At 52.0% G+C, this 18,513-nt stretch overlaps 8 protein-coding genes across 8 annotated transcripts; 5 read left to right on the top strand and 3 right to left on the bottom strand.

Moving 5' to 3' along the window:
* Positions 1–497: 497 nt before the first annotated feature.
* On the top strand, positions 498–3,205 carry B0I36DRAFT_409265 (uncharacterized protein; the record flags this gene model as incomplete). The annotated part of the gene is made up of 3 exons (XM_046161889.1): positions 498–1,338; positions 1,389–2,840; positions 3,015–3,205. The coding sequence occupies 3 exons, from the start codon at positions 498–500 to the stop codon at positions 3,203–3,205; spliced, it is 2,484 nt and encodes an 827-aa protein (XP_046012703.1).
* A 1,688-nt stretch (positions 3,206–4,893) lies between these two features.
* Positions 4,894–5,934, top strand: B0I36DRAFT_117746 (uncharacterized protein). Its single transcript, XM_046147990.1, has 3 exons — positions 4,894–4,950; positions 5,015–5,329; positions 5,489–5,934. The coding sequence occupies exons 1-3, from the start codon at positions 4,941–4,943 to the stop codon at positions 5,758–5,760; spliced, it is 597 nt and encodes a 198-aa protein (XP_046012702.1). The 5' UTR covers positions 4,894–4,940; the 3' UTR covers positions 5,761–5,934.
* A 406-nt stretch (positions 5,935–6,340) lies between these two features.
* Positions 6,341–6,985, bottom strand: B0I36DRAFT_323036 (uncharacterized protein; the record flags this gene model as incomplete). The annotated part of the gene is made up of 1 exon (XM_046153918.1): positions 6,341–6,985. A coding segment is annotated over exon 1 (394 nt), but the record flags the coding sequence as incomplete, so codon positions are not given.
* A 625-nt stretch (positions 6,986–7,610) lies between these two features.
* Positions 7,611–8,677, top strand: B0I36DRAFT_243680 (hemolysin-III related-domain-containing protein; the record flags this gene model as incomplete). The annotated part of the gene is made up of 3 exons (XM_046149998.1): positions 7,611–8,165; positions 8,231–8,461; positions 8,519–8,677. The coding sequence occupies 3 exons, from the start codon at positions 7,611–7,613 to the stop codon at positions 8,675–8,677; spliced, it is 945 nt and encodes a 314-aa protein (XP_046012700.1).
* A 231-nt stretch (positions 8,678–8,908) lies between these two features.
* Positions 8,909–10,469, bottom strand: B0I36DRAFT_431222 (uncharacterized protein; the record flags this gene model as incomplete). Its single annotated transcript, XM_046162575.1, has 2 exons — positions 8,909–9,037; positions 9,456–10,469. The coding sequence occupies 2 exons, from the start codon at positions 10,467–10,469 to the stop codon at positions 8,909–8,911; spliced, it is 1,143 nt and encodes a 380-aa protein (XP_046012699.1).
* A 656-nt stretch (positions 10,470–11,125) lies between these two features.
* B0I36DRAFT_349162 (uncharacterized protein) lies at positions 11,126–11,611 on the top strand (the record flags this gene model as incomplete). The annotated part of the gene is made up of 1 exon (XM_046156765.1): positions 11,126–11,611. One exon carries the CDS (start codon positions 11,126–11,128, stop codon positions 11,609–11,611), a length of 486 nt encoding a protein of 161 aa, XP_046012698.1.
* Positions 11,612–12,818: 1,207 nt separating this feature from the next.
* On the top strand, positions 12,819–15,403 carry B0I36DRAFT_323029 (uncharacterized protein). Its single transcript, XM_046153917.1, has 2 exons — positions 12,819–12,869; positions 12,905–15,403. The coding sequence occupies exon 2, from the start codon at positions 12,968–12,970 to the stop codon at positions 15,008–15,010; it is 2,043 nt and encodes a 680-aa protein (XP_046012697.1). The 5' UTR covers positions 12,819–12,869; positions 12,905–12,967; the 3' UTR covers positions 15,011–15,403.
* Positions 15,404–16,179: 776 nt separating this feature from the next.
* Positions 16,180–18,288, bottom strand: B0I36DRAFT_323027 (heterokaryon incompatibility protein-domain-containing protein). Its single transcript, XM_046153916.1, has one exon. The coding sequence runs from the start codon at positions 18,212–18,214 to the stop codon at positions 16,286–16,288; it is 1,929 nt and encodes a 642-aa protein (XP_046012696.1). The 5' UTR covers positions 18,215–18,288; the 3' UTR covers positions 16,180–16,285.
* Between the last annotated feature and the right edge of the window lie 225 nt (positions 18,289–18,513).

The following is an 18,513-nucleotide window of genomic DNA, read 5'->3' as shown; positions in this document are numbered from 1 at the left end:
TGGTTTCGGCGGGTTATCCATATTTGCGCATTGAAGCAGGGGAAGATCGGAAGACACAGGTGAAATGCGTAGCCAGTGGCTGCTTCCTGTACTCGCCTGACGACCTGGCCTTCTGAGGATTAGCCTGGTGGACTTAAATGGACGATGCTGTCAGAGGCATGTTTCTAATTATAGCTGCGCAGATGAAAATAGATGAGGCTCTGCCGAAGCTCGTCCGGATAGGGAGCTTTCCGTTCACAATCTGTCACAGCCTCATTCGTGCTGCCATCCCAGAATCGGCCACGGTCACGATATGGCCTGCCTGCTTCTGCTAGACCGCCTTCTGGTCTGCAATGCGCTTCTCATATGCGGTTGGCCCGAACCGGCCTGCTTCAAGCCATTTACGTCCTGTGTACGGTTGTGTCCAGCGCGCTGTTATAAAGGAGAGACTTGCCGTATGCCAGGGATAGTCGATAAGCTCTGTGTCTCTGACGCTATATCTCCCGCCCCAAACAAACATGTCTCCGTTCTCTTGGGATGCCCCCAAGGTTGATGTTCAATCAAAACCACAGTTCGACGCAGAAACTTCGGATAATCAACCAGAGCAGAAAGGTGACGAAACCGCACCTGGACCAACCTCTGGCTATAAGCCGCCCGCAATAGAAGCCGCGCCTAGCGATGGAACTGCATCTGGATCAAAATCTGGCGATAAGCCGCTCGCAATAGAAGCCGCGCCCAGCGATGGAACTGCATCTGGATCAACCTCTGGCGATAAGCCGCTCGCAATAGAAGCCGCGCCCAGCGACGCAAAAAACTCGGGAGACCAACAGATGTCTGGCAGCCACGATACTGCAAAACTCCAGAATGCTATTCAACGAGGCATCAACCTAATGGTTGCTGAATCGCGCTTGGAGTTTTGGGGCGATACTCCAAGGGATCCACAGTCTGTGAAAGCCACCTGTGAGAAACTGAAGGACGATGAAAACATCAAGGCAACCATGATTCCGGGTATTCTTGACGAATATAAAAAGGACGATAGTACTGAAGACGGTGTTGCAAGTGCTAAATCCAACCTTGAAGAGTCCGTAAAAGACATTGTGGATAAAACAGTATCGGCGATCATTCAACAATTCGATAAAGACTGGCAACGAGCTGTCGACCCCACCAGCGAACAAAATCAACGGAAAATACGCAGAGTCCTCAAAGAACACAATCATAGCGCCACGCCCTGGGACGTGCTTGGAGTCAAACGCTCCGCATCACCTAAAGAGATCAAGGCTGCACGCAATAGGCTCGCCCTTCGCCTGCATCCAGACAAGAATACCAACAACCGAAGTGATGCCAATGCGGCCTTGACAGGTTAGTGTTCTTAATGCAAAGTTCAGATAACATGACTAACTCACCCTCAGCCATCAACCAGGCCTACGACATCCTTAAGGATCCGGAGAAAACAAAAATGTACCTTCAGTTCTTGAAGGATCAGGAGCCGGAAGAAGTTCCTGGCGAGGAGTTCGCGCCGAATGCTTTTGACGATGGTGACGACGACGATGAAGATGACGTGGACTCAGAGGATAAGATGGATGAATCCGAAGAGTCACAGCCACCACCTGACGCATCCGTCAAACAACAGCATGAAACACTGACTCCTCACATCAAGGAGTTTTTCCTTGATCTCGAACGAGTAGGCGCGGCTCGCGCTCTGGACCAACCTTTGAAGCTGTGCAACGATGCGATCAGAGAAACGAACCGCTCAAAGAGTGGTATACCTCCAAAGAGTGGTATACGTCCAGATGCATACACCGTAGATAAGATGCTGCTCATGACAATACGTTTCGAACAGCAAAGAATCGCGAAGAACTTTGAAGTCGGCCTGACGTCTCGAGAGGACATTGCGAGGATGGTCACTAATTTTGGCCAATATGCCGAGAAGGTCATGACGCGGCCGATCCACCAATGGCCAACTACATGGGCTAGTCTCATATTGGATCCCCTCACGACAAGGCTGTCTGAACTTGATAAAAACCTCGGACAGTTGGTTCACCAAAACGCGTGCCAAGAGCTTTCCGCGCCCACACCACTAAAACTCGAGCTCGTTCACGAACCTGGCCTCACGGTGAAGGGATACATCATCCTTGGCTATAGACCAACGCTCCATTGGAAGCAACCAAGCAGTTCGAGGTTCTTCGTCAAGGTCCCGAAGACGGGGAAAATGCTAATGCAATCTGAATCTGAAGTGGGAGACCGCGCTGCACTCCTATATCACCAGATGGAAAACAAAAACGACATTACCGTACATGCCAGGCGCGAGAAAGGCACTATGGCTCTCGAGGAAATTCGCGACGTGTGCTTTGGCGAAAGTAACGACAAGGAGAAATGTCCGCCAACTTGGATCTGGCTGAAAGAGAAAGACTCGGAGGACAACATCATTCTGACCTATTCCGATCTCTGTAAACAAGCCGGGAAGAATCTTACGGATCAGATTTTGGACGACTTCTTCGTCCAGAACAAGATAGTGCCTCCCTGGAGCCCAGGAGCGGTGGCCCAGAAGCCAGCTAAACAAGCATTGGTTCACGCACGACCAACTCGCAACAACAAGCAGCTCGTCCTGCGACAGTTCGGAGAAGTCACTCCTTATAAGGCCAACCAGCCGGCTTCCACTCAAGGGCTTCAGGCACCAAACCAGCCCAATGCTCCATTCCAGATGAACGACTTGTTGACGGCACTGGTTGGAGAAATGAAGGAGGCTAGAGAAGAAAGGAAGGCGAATCGACAACAAATGATGGATATTCAACAACAAATGGCGGAGACTCAGAAAGCAACCAACGCCCTAGTGCAGCTGATCATGTCAAAGATGGAGAATGGTAAGTGACAGAGTTTAGTTGTCGAAGTAGAACAGTTTCATTCAGGCAGGCCTGAAGGTTTCCCGAGACAAGAATCAATACGTTTTTGTACCTGAGAAGACAAGACCTGCCAATATGCAAGCAAAAAGTGCCCAAGGAGGTTGGAGAAGAGGTCATAGTTCTTTTTCGACGTAGACTGGAACCCTGGAGGACACTTGTTGGCGGACAATGATCTCTGGCACGAATGTCCAACCCTCCTCGAGAACTGGGGTTCTCCACTCCACTGCATATGTTCCGACGACTTTGGAACGACAAGACGGGCAGACACGACCGGCTGGGCCACGCAAGGCGCGAAAAAAACATTCCTTGCAGAACACATGGCCTGAAATGGTTAGTGACGGAAATTCCAGAATGTAGGGTGACTCCTTACCACAATCAGCAATCGTCGGTTTGATAAACGAATCGGAACAAATCTCGCAGGCATACTGCCAGCCGAATATGCGCTGGCGGGGTTGATTCTCCTTCGAGGCACATGAGGTGCACATTGCCTACGCTTGTCAGCTCGACAAAGCAACGTCGCCGTGATATGTACTCACGAACGAATATCCATGCACGGCATAGATTGTGTCATCTGGTGTGAAGTAGCAAAGACACTTGCGGCACAATGACCTCAACTTTTCCTCGAAGATGACATCCTGGTGGCCGAGGCGCACAAGGATCACCTCGGTTGTGGGCAGGTCAATTGTGCAGCGTTGGTGAAGCTCCATCGCGGAAGCCCAGTGAGGGATGCCCATGAGCATGAGCATTGTCGCGTGACAGTTGAACGCCGTAAAATCAACGCAACGAGCGCGACTCGAAAGCTCACCACCTCTTACTAATTATACCAGGTTTTCCGGTGAAGAAAGAGGAACCAGAATAAAGATAGAACAGAATCATGATCACGATCACAGGCCTGTGACATCGGATCCCTGCGCATCAGGCCTGGCTCTCGCTGTGAGGGGCCTGTAAGGGGCCTGTAAGGGTGCCAGTGGCAAGTTCGCCGCCGTGAGCGGCTCACGCTCATCAGGGTTTCATCAGCTCCCCAATATAGAGCGAATCGCGAGCACGATGAGCGCCGATGCATGATAACCTGCGAGATCTCGCGTCTCTTATCACGCCTCGCAAACTGGCGCTGGAAAGAGGGTGGGAGAGCCCGGGTCCTCTGGAGGGGTCGGCCCCCCATGCGAGGTAGTCTCCATGTTCTATTGGCTACATCGGAACTTCCGGCGGAAATCGCTAGCGACACGGTTCATGATCGCTTCAGAGCCTGTAACTCAGCCCCAATAGTTGGAGAGCACCATGTTCTTCGTATGCAGTTGGTTGTGATGCTAGTATGGCGAGAGTTGCATCAACCAGTAGAGTTCGTGCTTGGTGTGACCTACAGGGATTCAAAGAACTTTGAACGTTGGCTTTCAGTTGATTGGTCAATGTATGCTCTGCGTCACAGCCTATTGGTCCGGCGCTCGCGCCGCGCAGGTACGACGACCAACATGCACTCCAGCTTCAACCCACTGTTACCAGATTCCCGGGCCACAAGGCGCAGCTGCATGCACCATTCGATTGACGAGCAGAGGTGCGTTTAACGCGCTTAAATGCCCAATCACGCTCGTCAGAGTGGAACGTTGTGCATGGTTGAGTCTCACGAAGTCGGCCTCTATTGCCTACAAACACTCAGCCTTACTACTGCAGATCTTCGTCATTTCTTTCAGTTAAGCTTCGAGATGGACAATCAATCATTCCCCCGTAGCGACAAATCAGATCTCCTGCACACATCCTGCAGCGATCCTATGTCTGTGGACACGAGGCAGACTTCCTCCAGCTCGGGCGGGGATCTTGAGTATGACACGATCGTTCAGACTTTACTTTTCGACGAGAACCTCAGTTTACCCGATTCGATCCAATTAGTCCCTGTGGAGCCATCTGACCTCAATGTGGATGCTTACCACAGTGGGATGGATCCGCCCATGCCGGCAGCGGTTCCACAAGGCTACATGGCCATCGGCACCCTTCTTCCGCGCAACTTCAATTGCAGGTTCAAAAATTGTTCCAGAAGCTTCACAAGGGAGCATCACCGCAATAGACATGAGCAAACGTCAGTCAACTCCAAAAACTGTTCCGCTATGAGGCGGTAGTGGGACTGACACAGGTACTCCCAGCGTCCACGAGAAAAGGCGAGACTTTAAGTGCAATATTTGCAATAGGCGTTTCGGTCGAAACGACAATTTACGGGGGCATATTAGTCGAACCCATAGCAAGGCCAAACGCTCAGACGACAGTCCTGGTCGTTGTCCACCTTTGGGGTCTGCTTCACATCGCCGCGGACCCTCTCCACCTCGAAGGAGTGCCGAAGAGACGGTGGAGAGTGAAATGCGCCGAATCGCAGGCCTGGCTTATGGCATGGTACTTCATGGTGAAGCGACGCAAGACCCATGGAATTCGTCGCACACAAGATTCTCTTGTAATCCCAGAGGGTGAGTGGATGTTCTCTGACCGTTCCGTCACCTATCGGCGCGCTGCGTAGATTATCCACCCTTCAATGAGCTGGGATGCAAAGGACTAAGGGGCGACGCCTTCGGGGCTTGGGAGGCTCATGCGCACAGAAACAATGCTTACGGGAGAACTTGTGGTAGGTTGTTGCAACTGGGAGCGCCGCCCCACGAACAGTTGGTCTGTCGCGAAACCTTGTGATCTCCTCATGCGAGCCCGGTTCGGCCTAGAGCATTTCAGCACCTGGATGAAAGGCAATCATGCCACTGGTGGAGGCAATTGCGTCCAGGCAGCAGAGCGGCGCCTCAGAGCCTGGGTTGTGGAAATGCTTATTGTAGGCGCCGAGAACATGTTTCAGTTGTCACTTTTGCAACTGCCTTTCATCCACGAGAACGTGCTAGTAGAGTCAAGCTGAAGGGGCAGGCCTACACTTGCGTCCCTCTGCCACCGAGTCACCAACTTCCTGGGAAGTTCTCACCCCACGCTCCTCGATTTCCCCACGCCTTCTTGGCATCCTTGCTCACCCACTTGAAAATGAGATCAGCACCCCGCATAAGATCACCGAAGTCATGCTGGGAGACCTAAAGATAAATGGCTTAAATCCGCCCACTTTTGTACTTGCGTCAGAGTGCCGCCTGCGGTGCAGCACGATGTGTACACCTTCAGACCGACCTCAGTTGGTAGTGGACATATGGTGGTCTATGGCTGTCCAGATAGCGCACATTAGTGCACCAACCCCGCTTAGACGCCCCCAAAGGCACCTCACTTAACCACTAAACGACGCCAACGGGGCGGGTGGTTTTTCTAGTCCAAACTATGAGGAGAACTCTCCGCCCGACAATGGGAGACTATCAATGACTTAGCAAACTTGCATCAGAGCCACCTCTGCCCGAGTCAAATTATGTACCCCAGCGTAATGCAGGTTGTTATTATGGATGGCAAAGTAATGCTATTTATGTAATTATCGCGCCTATAGACGCTGTCGTGAGAATTAAGAACCTGTCTAGTTGAAGAGTGCTTCAAGCAGTCCTCGGTTGCGCCGTCGTGGGTTTGCAGCTGCGCTGCCCGGCCCGTCCTCAAATCCCACCTAGTCCGACGATGTGGAGAGTTGGCTAGTGCAGTTATTTGCCTCCGCGCTTCGAGGTCGCGAAACGTTCGCTACACCTTGCCACTGAAATTGCCCAGAGTCCATCCTGTCACCAAAGCTCCGAAGCCGTCGTACAAGCACACGATGATCATGTCGCGTTTCCCCTCTTTCTCGAGCCCTGAAACGAATAGCAGTCGGAGCATGGAAAGAACAGCAAGGAACAGGCGGACAGGTACGCTTGCATGGACCAGCTGGTTCGACTCGATAGGTGTGCAGACACTTGTGACCAAATAGGAGGAACCGAGAGCCACGAAAAGGATCCCACGCAGGCCGTGATCGGTAGTCTCGTACGTTGTATCTGCTGCCGCATTAGCGGTATCTGTTTTCGCACTTTTGTCGGGACTTTGACGAGGTTGCGGGGAGGCAATGATATCTTTGAGTCCCAGGCCTATCGTCACGGCTATGTGGACAACCATTATAGGTGGAACGTCGATAGAGCTGATGATGGTGGTTAACAATGTCGAGTCATCCTGGCAACCCATCCTTACAAAGCCACTATCGGGGACTTGGTGTTGTTTGGTATTGGGTCGTGTGAAGATGCGCATTATTGAGTTCCAAAGAGCACATGTAAAGCCGATGTACTTGATATTCCTGACGAAGAGCTTATATTCGCAAAACCCGTGAGGCTGGTGGTGTGAGGGTCATGGAGAAAATGCAGGGATAAGAGCCAGTACGATCTGTCTTGTTTGGGGATACTTTGTTTGCTACGTAAATAAGCAGCTTCTTTGAAGTATAAGCGATCGTCACGGTTACTTGCTACTCCCGCTTGAGTAAGGGGTGTAGAGGTACTTCGACAAGCACTAGAATCATATGGGCCGCCCTATTACTGGAGCCTTATGGAGTTTGTGAACAAAGGGAGTGATCACGAGAATTAATGGAGTACCCTTACAGGTACCCTTACAGGTACCCTCACAGGTACCCTTACAGGTATCCTTACAGGTACCCTTACAGGGCCTGGCGATTGACGAGCCCAACTAACAGAAGGAAAGAGCCGCCGCCCAGCTTCGCGAGACACAAAAAGACTACGAAGCAAACGGGAAGTGCATTTCCTCAATCCAATTCTTACTCACTCTCAAAATCGGCCGTCAGACATCCCACATCACCAGGCGCGACAGTAAATGGCGTCCGCACACCGTCTCCGAATTCCGCCCAAGGAGCCGCACAGAGGGCAGGGAATGGAAGACGACGCGTCCGGGCCCGATGAGACAGGACGCCCGGCTCTTGTCTCGTTCGATGAGATGCCGGGATGGTTTCGACTCGACAATAACCAGTGGGTTCTTCACGGTTACCGGCCCTTATCGGGCTCGCTTCGGGCCTCGTTCCGCAGTTGGTGGTACCTCCATAACGAGACCGTCAACATCTATTCCCATCTCATTCCGGCAATTGTTCTCCTCCCCGGCGAGTGGTATATCTTGCAGTACCTTGCTAGCAAATATTCCAGAATTACCAGCACCGATATTATTACCTTCTCGTTCTTTATACTTACGGCAATTATTTGCTATACATTTTCGGCTCTTTATCATACTTTAATGAACCACTCTTACGAGGTAAACTATTTCTACCACCGACTAGATATGCTCGGGATAGGGATCTTCATAGTCGGTGATATTATCCTGGGAGTCCACATAATCTTTCGGTGTGAGACTACGCTACGTAACATTTATTGGTCTATGGTTAGTTAGTCGATTTCTATAAGCTCGGTTTTCCATATACTAATACTATATATATCGGTTAATAGATTGGGGTTTTCGGGGTATCAACTATTATCGCGAACACCTATCCTAAGCTCCAGAGCTATGAGTATCGCTCTATACGAACATTAGCGTTCGTAGCGACTGGCATGTCCGCTGCGGTACCCTTAATTCATGGGCTCAATATGTTCGGGCTGGATTTAATGAACAAAAAGGCCTTTACTTATACCATGGTAGCAAAGGTAGGCTGCCTTCTACCTGGAACTGGGCTTTATATAGTAAGTTTTCCATTTTACCTATGAGGACGATCGATCCTAACGTACGTAATTCGAAAGATAAGGTTTCCCGAAAATTGGTGGCCTGGAAAATTCGACATGTGTAGCTCCCACTCATTCATGCATATCCTAGTGGTTTGCGCTACTATTATTCAGATGATAGGGTATCTGGAAGCCTTCGACTATACTTACTCAAATATTACCTGCCCGGCCTCTTGAGTTACTAGCTTTTGTAGAGCCTCTAACCACCGGACCGAGCGGTGACCTTCCAACCTGGGTAGCGCTATTGGAGATTCTGGCAGCAAGGTGCTTTAGGGAGCTAGTAGTGTTGCCATTGATAACGAAGGAAAGAATACTCATTTTAGGGACCAGGATTCGTCAGCAATGGCGGGGAGCGCTTAGAATTGAGGGCGTGGCAGTGTGTCAATGGTCTGTTTTGTTGTTTTGACGTTAGGTTCTTTTCTGGGAGACATCCAAGGGGATCAGCATATGCCTTGCCTGCTGTGTGTCTTGTTCTGTGTTTCTTAATGCTTCGCGAGCCGGAGGGTGATGCCTGGACTCCAACGGCACCTCCGAGTGCTGCAGTCGGCACAAATTCGTGTAAGTCTAGGTCGTTTGTGGTGTCGACGCCGGGCGGAGGCACAGAACAACGACGGTAATTACTCGGCGGCAGACACAGCTCGGCAAGCCGGGCCAGGCCCTTCGATACCCTAACAGCTTTGCTCCACAGGCCCCCTTGCACCCGGTCCCTCCCCTCGCACATCGTGTCTTAGCAGCAATCTTTGTTTCAGAGCATATACCAACAACATCCAACCTCAACTGGGACACGGGCTTCTCATGGGGGTGCATCTTGATATAGAGTGACTTGCTGGTGCTAGGGCTCACCTCCGCTACAAGGACCAGAGCTAATAATCCTGCCTATGTGCCTGCTAACGATCGTGTCACAGTCCGCCAGGACTTTCCCTCTGCCAGCTGCCAGGACGCTCCTCAGCGTCACCCCGAGACGAGCACGATCGCGGGGCCACGGCGAGATGCCGGCCTGCTCGAGCGCTAAAGCATTTGCCCTGCCGTGGCCTGGTAGTGGATTGTACGTAACAGTGGGTAGGCCAGACATCATGGCCTCCCAGATTGCCATCCCCCCAGCATTGTGCACCATGACGTGGGAGACGGCAATGATCTCAGCAATGTCTTCCCGCCAGCCCAGTGCTGTCGCCTGCGAATATGGTTTCAGTTGCTTTCGTAACTTGTCATTCCTCCCACAGAGAACCAGAAGCCGAGCAGTGTCCATTTCTCTGAGAATATCTTGCACAGTGCCGACGATATTACCGATGCCCAGCGACCCAGCAGCAAGTATGATCACCGGGTCTGTGGAGCAGAGCCTGAGGCTTTCTTCTAGTCTGCAGCGAGTGAGATCGTGTATAGGCTCTCTGAACTGCGGCCGGACCAACGGCGCTATGACAGTAGCACCGTGTCCATAACTCTTACAAGCCAGGGCTGCTATCCTGGCAGGTACGAGATTCAGGCTGACAGAGTGGTGCAGCTGGAGCGGATGTATTCCTGCATCACAGTGATATGATGCGATCGGTATGTCGTGCTTGGCTCGGTCTTTGAGTCTGCCTGCAATCTGGGTCGCAATGGCGTGCGTCGTGACAATGGCCTGCTTGCCTTGTATCCACCCCAGCACTCGACGATCTGAAGCGGTCCATAGTAATACCTGTACCATCCACGAGGACTCGCTCTCCCAAGCTACCATAAGCCAACTAAAGAGTAAAGGGGCGAAGTTGACTAGCGGCGCATAAAATTCCCTAAGCATGATTCTGATCAAGATGGGTAGAGCGTCGAGAATGTCATGGTATTCGGTGCTGACACCATCGTTTTCAAGCCGCCGTTGAAGCTCCAGGGCTGCAGAGGTATGGCCTGATCCAATGCTTGCCCCGATCACAACTACCTGAATGGGGAAGAAGGGCTTAGCCTCGATATCGTGGTCCCCGCCGAGGCGACTAGAAATCATTATGAGTTGGGTCGTGGGAAGGTCCGAACGGCGTGAGACAATCACTCTCTGGCGGAAGCGTAGATGCCGTAAAGGGATCCGAACCAACACGACATGGGCATTGATCAAAGGGTTCTATAAGGGTTTTTGGGAACCAATACTGGCTCTTTGGATAACATAAGCAAAAGAAACGCTTTTTCAAACAAACAAAGTCTTACTCGTTTGCTTAGCAGCGGCGCTGTTCTCGCCTTCAGAGTACTGTACCGGGAGCGATCAAGAAGATTGCATGGAGTACCCTTACATGGCCCCTTACACGGCCCCTTACAGATACACTTACAGGTACCCTTACAGGTACCCTCACAGGTACCCTCACAGGTACCCTTACAGGGCCCCTTCGACCTCCATAGGTCCCCTTGCAGCCTGCCAGCAACTTTCTGGAAACTTAGCATGCCGTATGCACCGTCTGATACAGTATCCGCCATTGAAATCTGACCCTTGGTCTTCTTTGTTTCTTACTGCGCTTCTGTAGAATTAGAAATATATAAGGACGATACGCCGGTAGTATATTGCAATGATACGCAGGACTTAGACAACACGAATCCTTGAAACCTTCACCCCTGTTACAAAAGAGAAGTCCCTATCCTATCAGTCGCTACAGGAATTCCGCACTCGACAACATGCGCCTCTCAAGTTCTACTGTACTTGTGCTACCTCTGCCCCTCCTCGGCTGTTTGGCTTTCCCTGCAGGATCTGGGCAGAATCTCCTTGAGAGCGAGCGCCGAGAATCTCTTTCGAGGGTCGATAGGCCACCCTTTGTAGCAACACGTGCGATTTCGCCAAGCATCACAAACAATTACCTTCCGGTCATCAAGAGGGATGGTGTAGAGGTAGTCCATCTCGAAGGCCGACCTGTGGTCAAGAGAGGCGACGAGGTTCCCCATCTCGAAGGACGACCTGTGGTTAAGAGAGGCGAAGTTCCCCATCTCGAAGGCCGACCTGTGGTTAAGAGAGGCGACGAGGTGCCCCATCTCGAAGGCCGACCTGTGGTCAAGAGAGGCGAGCAGGTTGCCCACGTCGGAGGTGGACCGGTCGACAAACGCAGTCCATCCATCCAGCATGTGCACCAGATTATCCCCCCTGGAGAGATCGCCGGGGATTATTAAGCTAAGGCTGGTTGATGCTGGACAAATTGCAGCGCCATTCTTTCGAACATCAGAGGAAGAGACTCTCCCTCAATCTTCAAGTCTCAAAGACTGCATTCAGACTACGACAAAACACAATGCAATCAAATCTACTTCTTAACAACAGGGCACGATCTTCTGCGCCGCCATTCTTTCGAACATCAGAGGACGAGACTCTCCCTCAATCTTCAAGTCTCAAAGACTGCATTCAGACTACGACAAAACTCACAGTGCAACCAAATCTACTTCTTAACGACAGGGCATGATCTTTTGCCCTTTCTTATATTGAGCGCTTACTTATGCTTTATCTTCTCATTCGTGTATCTGGACTTCACATACTAGAGAAGACCTTATTGTAACCTCAATCGACGATCGCTTCCCATATAGCCAATATTAGGACTACACTTAATAGCCCAATTCAAGTGCGAAACTGCTGTACGACGTGATGCCAGCTGAATGAGGCCGTGGCTGACGGGCTAACCCAGCAAGGGCGGTGCTTTTTGAACCTGCCCAATCTTGCAAAGACTTCGCATCGGAATGAATATCTTCCACAATCAGGTTGTCACGTCATATATAGAGGCGCCCGAAGGACTGAGCGCCTGGATGGTACTCTCTGCCGTTGCCATAATTAGCTCTATTGTTTTTCTTAATTGTAGCTTCTCTCTTCGGGGAGGCAATGCTGTCTACACTTTGTTGCCAGACACCTTGCGAAGTGGACGCCAGATGTTCCACTGCATGCTTGCTGTGAGGAAACAATTTGACATGTAAGGCGGCTGCACTCAGTGGCTGCTATCTGGCCTGCAACTGTTCTGCCTGCGAAGCATTGATGGTGCGTGCGCGAGAGTGGACGACTGTTTCATGCCGCTGGTACGGGGGTCTGTAAGGGCAATGGCAGGGAACGGAGCGCTAGACTGCGCCATTAGTTGAGTCGGGTTCTCGTAAGCGCTGTAATCGATGTTTACTTGCGGGTCCTGGTGCTTCTAAACAAGCATCAGTGTGCACACACGTTGCTCTCATCGATTCGATTCGATTCTGGGGTGGACAATATCTGCATAAGGTATCAATCATAGATATCTGCTGGGTGATATCGAGCGGGTACAGTACCTGATGAGCCTGTAGAGGATGCCGGAGAGTTGTTATTTCTGGCACTGCGGGGCCCAATCGGATGCATCGCCTCAGCGCGGCACAGGCACAGGCACATTCACGTGAGCGCGCGTGGCCAGGCGCGTGGATGCGAGTTTCGCCCCTTCATAAAGCGTCGGCTTTCTTGCTTCTTGAATCATCCTTTGACGTCAGACAAGGCCCGCCACACCCAATTCTGGGCATGCGACGACATTAATGATGGAGCCACCACCAGCTTCAGATGATCATGCTAAGGCCATCGACAGGCTATGGGCCAATGTAGCAAAACAGCGACGGCCCAGCACAACTTCAATCGAACACCCACCTCGAAAGCCACGTCGAAAGCCACCTCGGAAGCCACCGCGGAAGCCGTCTCGGACGTCACCTCAGAGGCCATCTCAAAAGCCATCCCAGAGACCATCCCCGAGGCCTGCGCGCGACGATGTAGGCTGCGATAATGTCAGTATCGATTCAATTGATTGCGCCTTGGAAGGTCAAGTCGGAGATCCCCTTCTTCCGGAACGAAAGATGATGGATGAGACCTGGGACAAGGCTCAATGGACATGGAGGGCGTTCGTGGCCAACGCAAACGGCTGGCCGGCTGAATTTTTCGACACTCGCAGGATACTGGGCGACATTCCGGCTATTCCACGTGAGATCCCAAAAAACTCGAAGGGACAGTCAATCTTGGAGGGGCAGCCAATTTGGCACGTATCCGATCTCAACGAAAAAGGGAAGTTGACTCCAGGTGCTAGAAAGCGCTTCAATCTCCTTTGCAAAGAACCAGTTCGAGCTTCTATCGCAGAGCGACAGGACTCGAGCTTCTTCGGGCACGTAGATGGCATAATTACGGAACCACCTCCAGACGGTCTCACGGTCCTAATATTCTGCTGGTCCTACATCCTCTGTGCGTCCCTGATTGAGCGTCAGGGTTACCGCGTGACTTACACCGAGCACCTCGTTCAACCGCAGCTAGAGGCAACGTCCTCCGACCTGCCAGCCTTTCGTCTTCCCTCTGATGCTTCTGACAGCTTGGAAAGGTGGCTGTGTGCCTTACTGGCCCCTAAGATGGGGTGGACAACTTCACAGAAATGCGGCTTGCCTCCCTGGGCTCTCATCTGTTCAACAGCACCGCGCATCACTCGTCCGCCAACCTCTCGGCCTCGACCAAAGCTAGTCGAAGTGCAGGCTCCGGACTCAGAAGAAGCCTTGCTATTACTCAAAGAGCTATGTTCCTGGTACGACCTACATCGCTCGGACGCCACCATGCCAGCACTTGAATCATCATTCATCGCGGCATTAGCCATTCCGTACTACCGATGGGCCGAGCTTGATTTACAACTGCCACCGCTCGCATCGATTGAGCCTCGCCCGTCGGCCAATCCGTCAGACGACTGTGGCGAGATCATTGACAGCTACTCCAAACATCTTCCATACTACATGACTCTCAGCTTGCAGCCTATATCATTCGGCTCTATACTCTGGAGCGTTTTCTGGCAGCCCTCTGTTGCGTGCAACGTCGCGAGTTCCTGGCTCAACTCAACTCTGGACGTTCTGGAGCCAGTCATTGCCAAAAGAGACGTAGGGCAATTGGCCCGGATCTTTGCTGCTCGCCGCCCTCTCGCAGCAATCCTTTGGCTTGGCGTGTTTCTCCTAGGAGATGTCAAAATCCTGGACAGAATCAGGCACTTCCTCCGGAGTCTTACAGAGGGAAAAACCCTTCCACTCGGGGGTCCCCCGGATATTACGGTATCTGCATGGACTCGCTCCCCACAGTCTTTCTGGGATCTACCGTGCGAATCACAGCTTCCGGATGGAACCTACGACAGAGCCGAAATACTTCAACGACGGCTGAATTTCCAGCTCTCAGATCAGTACTTGATTCTCTTTGCTTGGAAGCCATTCTCTCCCATGGACAAGACCAGCATAGAAATAGACCTTTACGACTATCTAGAGCATCCCTTTGTCCGTCAGTATGTTTGCTGGCAATGGGGGGGTGTATCTGGTGTCGAAAGAGGTTTTCGGCAGGAGCAAAAGGGTTATGTGGCGCCTGATGATAATTTCGACTTTCATTTCGGAAAACCTAACATTACACCTAGCAAGCGAAGCGCGAATCTGGCGCCATCCAAGCGTGCGACCCTACAGATGCTCAACTTTAGCATGACGACTTATCTTTGGGAAAGGTGTCTCGACTACGCTTCTATCCCAGGATTGGACAAGAATCATGCGTGGTTAAGAGGATGGAGAGGGTTGGAGTAGGTCACCCCCGTATGACTAGACTATCGCGCGTTGATGACAAGGTCATGTCCCAAGGAGGGCTTATAAGCACCGGCCAGTCTCAGTGTCGCATGCTGCTACAGAACGCTACGTGGCAGCTGTTTGGATTGCCTGTTTGGTCCTCTCAACAGAGGCTAGGGAAACTCACTAGCATTCACGTTCACAGTTGACACCCAGAGTTACACGTTGTGCCTGTGAATTTGTACTTGGCCATCAACCAGGCAGCCTACCTAGGGTAGCATTCTCATCCAGGCCTGCAAGAACTCATGCAGTTGATGCAGGTAAATTAACGTCCATCCCTGTGTCACGATCCTGCCTCCGGAGTCAACCGTCTGGCAGGGCGCTGGGGTTGCTGTTCTGCAAGATAGGTAAAGCCTGTGCAATCACAACTAACACTCTGCTGTCGTTCTCTCTCTGGGTTGTCGTTCGTGTCTCTTGGAAGAGATACCAGTCTCGGCAATTGAGTGACTAGTTCAAGTGTGTGGTGAAACTGATACTTAGATTGATCGCTGAAGTGCAAAGGTAATGACTGTCTATCTAGGGAATCCTCCTGAACATATACTCCTTTGCCCTTCATCGTGTTCCGTGTTCTGCGACACCGAGGGTGTCGCATGCCGATGAGTTGCTGTCGCAGGCCGACGGGCTGTTGTCGCATTGCGACTGTCCATCGTCGGCTGCTGACGTAAGGTGGGGTGATTACCTAATGTGCGTCCTCTCCAGCCTTCGCTGGTCCGCCCTTGTCCTTGGCCTGATCCTGCGGCCTTGTTTGTGCTAGGCCTGTTGTTACCTCAGCCCCAAACAGTTCCCCTGTTGGTCGGGTCGTCACAGAGGCATACGGGACACCCTCGAAGTTTACCCGGAGCGGGTGTAGGGCCTGCTACGGGACAAAAGTGAATCACAGATCTTGGGGGCCCTGAAAATAATAGAAGGGAACCAAGGATTACTGTAGTCTCATAGTGAAGGTTACAGCAGTGTAGCTCCCTGAATTCTAGCATGGCGACATTGTCCCCTACCTGATTTAGTGTGACCCGTTACAATCACCTACTATAGACTTGAGCTTTCCGATGTTCCGGGTCTGTACATATTCAACACCGCCAATATATCCTCCTATGTCAGCCTTAAGACAAACAAAACTGAAAAGCAATCAGGTTCTCGCTGTCTTTCCCATCTGAATTTTGACTGCATAACTTAACCAATACTACATTTCTAGGATTTTTATCTCGCTAGTGCGATCTGCCCTATTTATAGCATGTTACATTATATGATAATAACCTCCGTAGGATCCTTCTCCTTCCACAAGCTGAAGTACTCCGTCCTCTGTAGGTGAGAGTGCATCCTGGCATCCGGGCAATCGTATTCTACCCATCCAATACGTCGGTACTCTCGCGTAATGCTTTCCAAAACTCCTCTTGCATTTGTCTTTGTGTCGCCGATAGGTTCGAGAATGATTGCTCCAAACATAGTGTCGTAGCCGAGAGTCATCCCAGTAGCACTATGGCCACAGATTGGAAGCACGGTGTAGTCCCTCCAGCCAGAATGCGCCGGTGACTCGCATTGCATCTCATCCCAGTATATCTTCAAGTGCCTGTCATACTCCTCTGGCGCCGTCTCGGGGAACTTTCGATGGTCCAGCGTGCCTCTGAGCTTTAGCTTCCCTGTCGATATCTCCCCGTAGCGATCGGTTCCGGGAGACGGACGAACATCGGTGCCAACCACCTCGACAACTTTATCATAGAAAGTGTGCCAACAGAGAGCAGTAAACTCAATACCTGAGCCCACGGACGCCCAGCTCCAAGTCGGCGCCGCGTAAGTTCTTGGCTTCGGTTCTGGTTTGAAGCAGTGCCATTCCAGACCTCGAATTAGGTCGTTCGCCCACAGTCCAGCCAGGTACTCAGCCCCGATGACGGGCTGTACGGCTCGCGCGACGGATGACAGGGCCATAAGACGGTCTTGTGGGTTGGTGAACTTGGCATACGAGTATTGCTTTACGAAATGGAACCACTCCACAGGGCATAGGTGGCGGGTACGCTTCGATCTCGCTACGCTTATCATCGACTCTTTGTGCCGGCAGCGACCTTGGTCGACTTGCTGACCAAGGCCGCCATAGATGTTATGAGCCTTAAGCCCGCCGCACTCCCAGAAGATGCCGTGTTCGGTGAAGTGCACTACTCTCTTCGAGAGGGCGCGCTCCTGCATGACCCAGCCGCGCTCGTTTAGAGCCGAGTTGGAGACGCACTGAAAGAAGTCGGGAGTGCTGGTCTTCATCAAAACGTCTTTCGTCTTCTGCGTACCGTCTTCTTCCTTAACTACCCTAGTGGTGGTGCAGGGCTCTGCCGCGAAGACGCTGGCGCCAGTCTGGGCGAGAAAACCCTCATGGGCATGGAGCGCGCAAGTGGCTGCGATGGTGAGGACAGAGTTCTGGTAGACGGCTCCCATTCGTGGCCCTTCGGCAAGCCAGTCGCCGTCGTCGCCTGCCGTAGGTTGCACGATGCAAAGGGCATCTATCCAGAGGAAGCGAATGCCCAAGGCGCGAACGACCGCAAATGCGTCTTTGAACGTCTGCGGCATCGACGCGAGCGGCATTTCCAGGAGTACATCGAACGGTGTCTTTAGAACGTAGTCGTGGGTCGTCTGGCCCCAACGGTAGCTTAGAGTGCAGTAGTCCCGGAGGTCGGCAGGCGAGGCGAGATCGTTGGCGAGCCAATCTGCACAGTCTATAATTACGACGCTATCAATGTTCATCAAGTCGATGAGCCGCCTCGGCAGGTTGGAGGCGGCTTCACCCTCAACGCGCTGCATCCAGGAGATGGTGTCATCACAAACGTCGTGGCTGGTCAGACACCTCTGAAGCCAGGCACTGGGTGTTTCCAGAACTCCATGGCCACTAGGAGATACGGGCTTGTTTTGGCGAGACTTGTCTATATCCTCGACGGGCAGGTTGAGGGCCCCTTGCAGCGAAGGACACTCCAGACTAAAGTGGTCGTCGTAGGCATAGAGCCGCACATCTCCCAGCGTGTCGCACAGCGCTTTCCGTTGGATCCAGTTTGAGAGATATTGCCTACACAGCGTGCAGACGTCGCAGCCCGAAGCCGCGGAGCTTTCGAGGTCGTTGAATGACGGCCACCTGCGAACAGGCCCCTCGCCCGGCATCCGCACACCTGAAGAGCAAGCTGAGCAGCGAGGCATAGCGGAGGCACCTAATCCAGTCGCGAGAAAGTAGATCTGGTGAAATAAACCAGCGGGACAATTGCCTGTCTGGTAAGGCTGGGACGGACGGTATAAGTGCCAAAGAGTGCAAGGGCAGTGCTCGATAGCGTCTGAGGCGCATGTGCGCCACACTCCGAGGTCTGTTTCATGGTCTCACGCCCAAAACCCCACTTACTTCTTTACAGATCAATCCCGTGAAGCTATTATTGGGGTCATGATAGCGCTATTGCTACCAGTCAAAATGGACACAAGCGGTTGGCTCTTTCGGATTCAGTTGA

This window comes from Microdochium trichocladiopsis, assembly GCF_020744255.1.
Source record: "Microdochium trichocladiopsis strain MPI-CAGE-CH-0230 chromosome Unknown B0I36scaffold_5, whole genome shotgun sequence".
Classification (NCBI taxonomy): domain Eukaryota; kingdom Fungi; phylum Ascomycota; class Sordariomycetes; order Xylariales; family Microdochiaceae; genus Microdochium; species Microdochium trichocladiopsis.
Note: the sequence above shows the minus strand (reverse complement) of the source record. Positions and strands in the feature narration are given on the sequence as shown.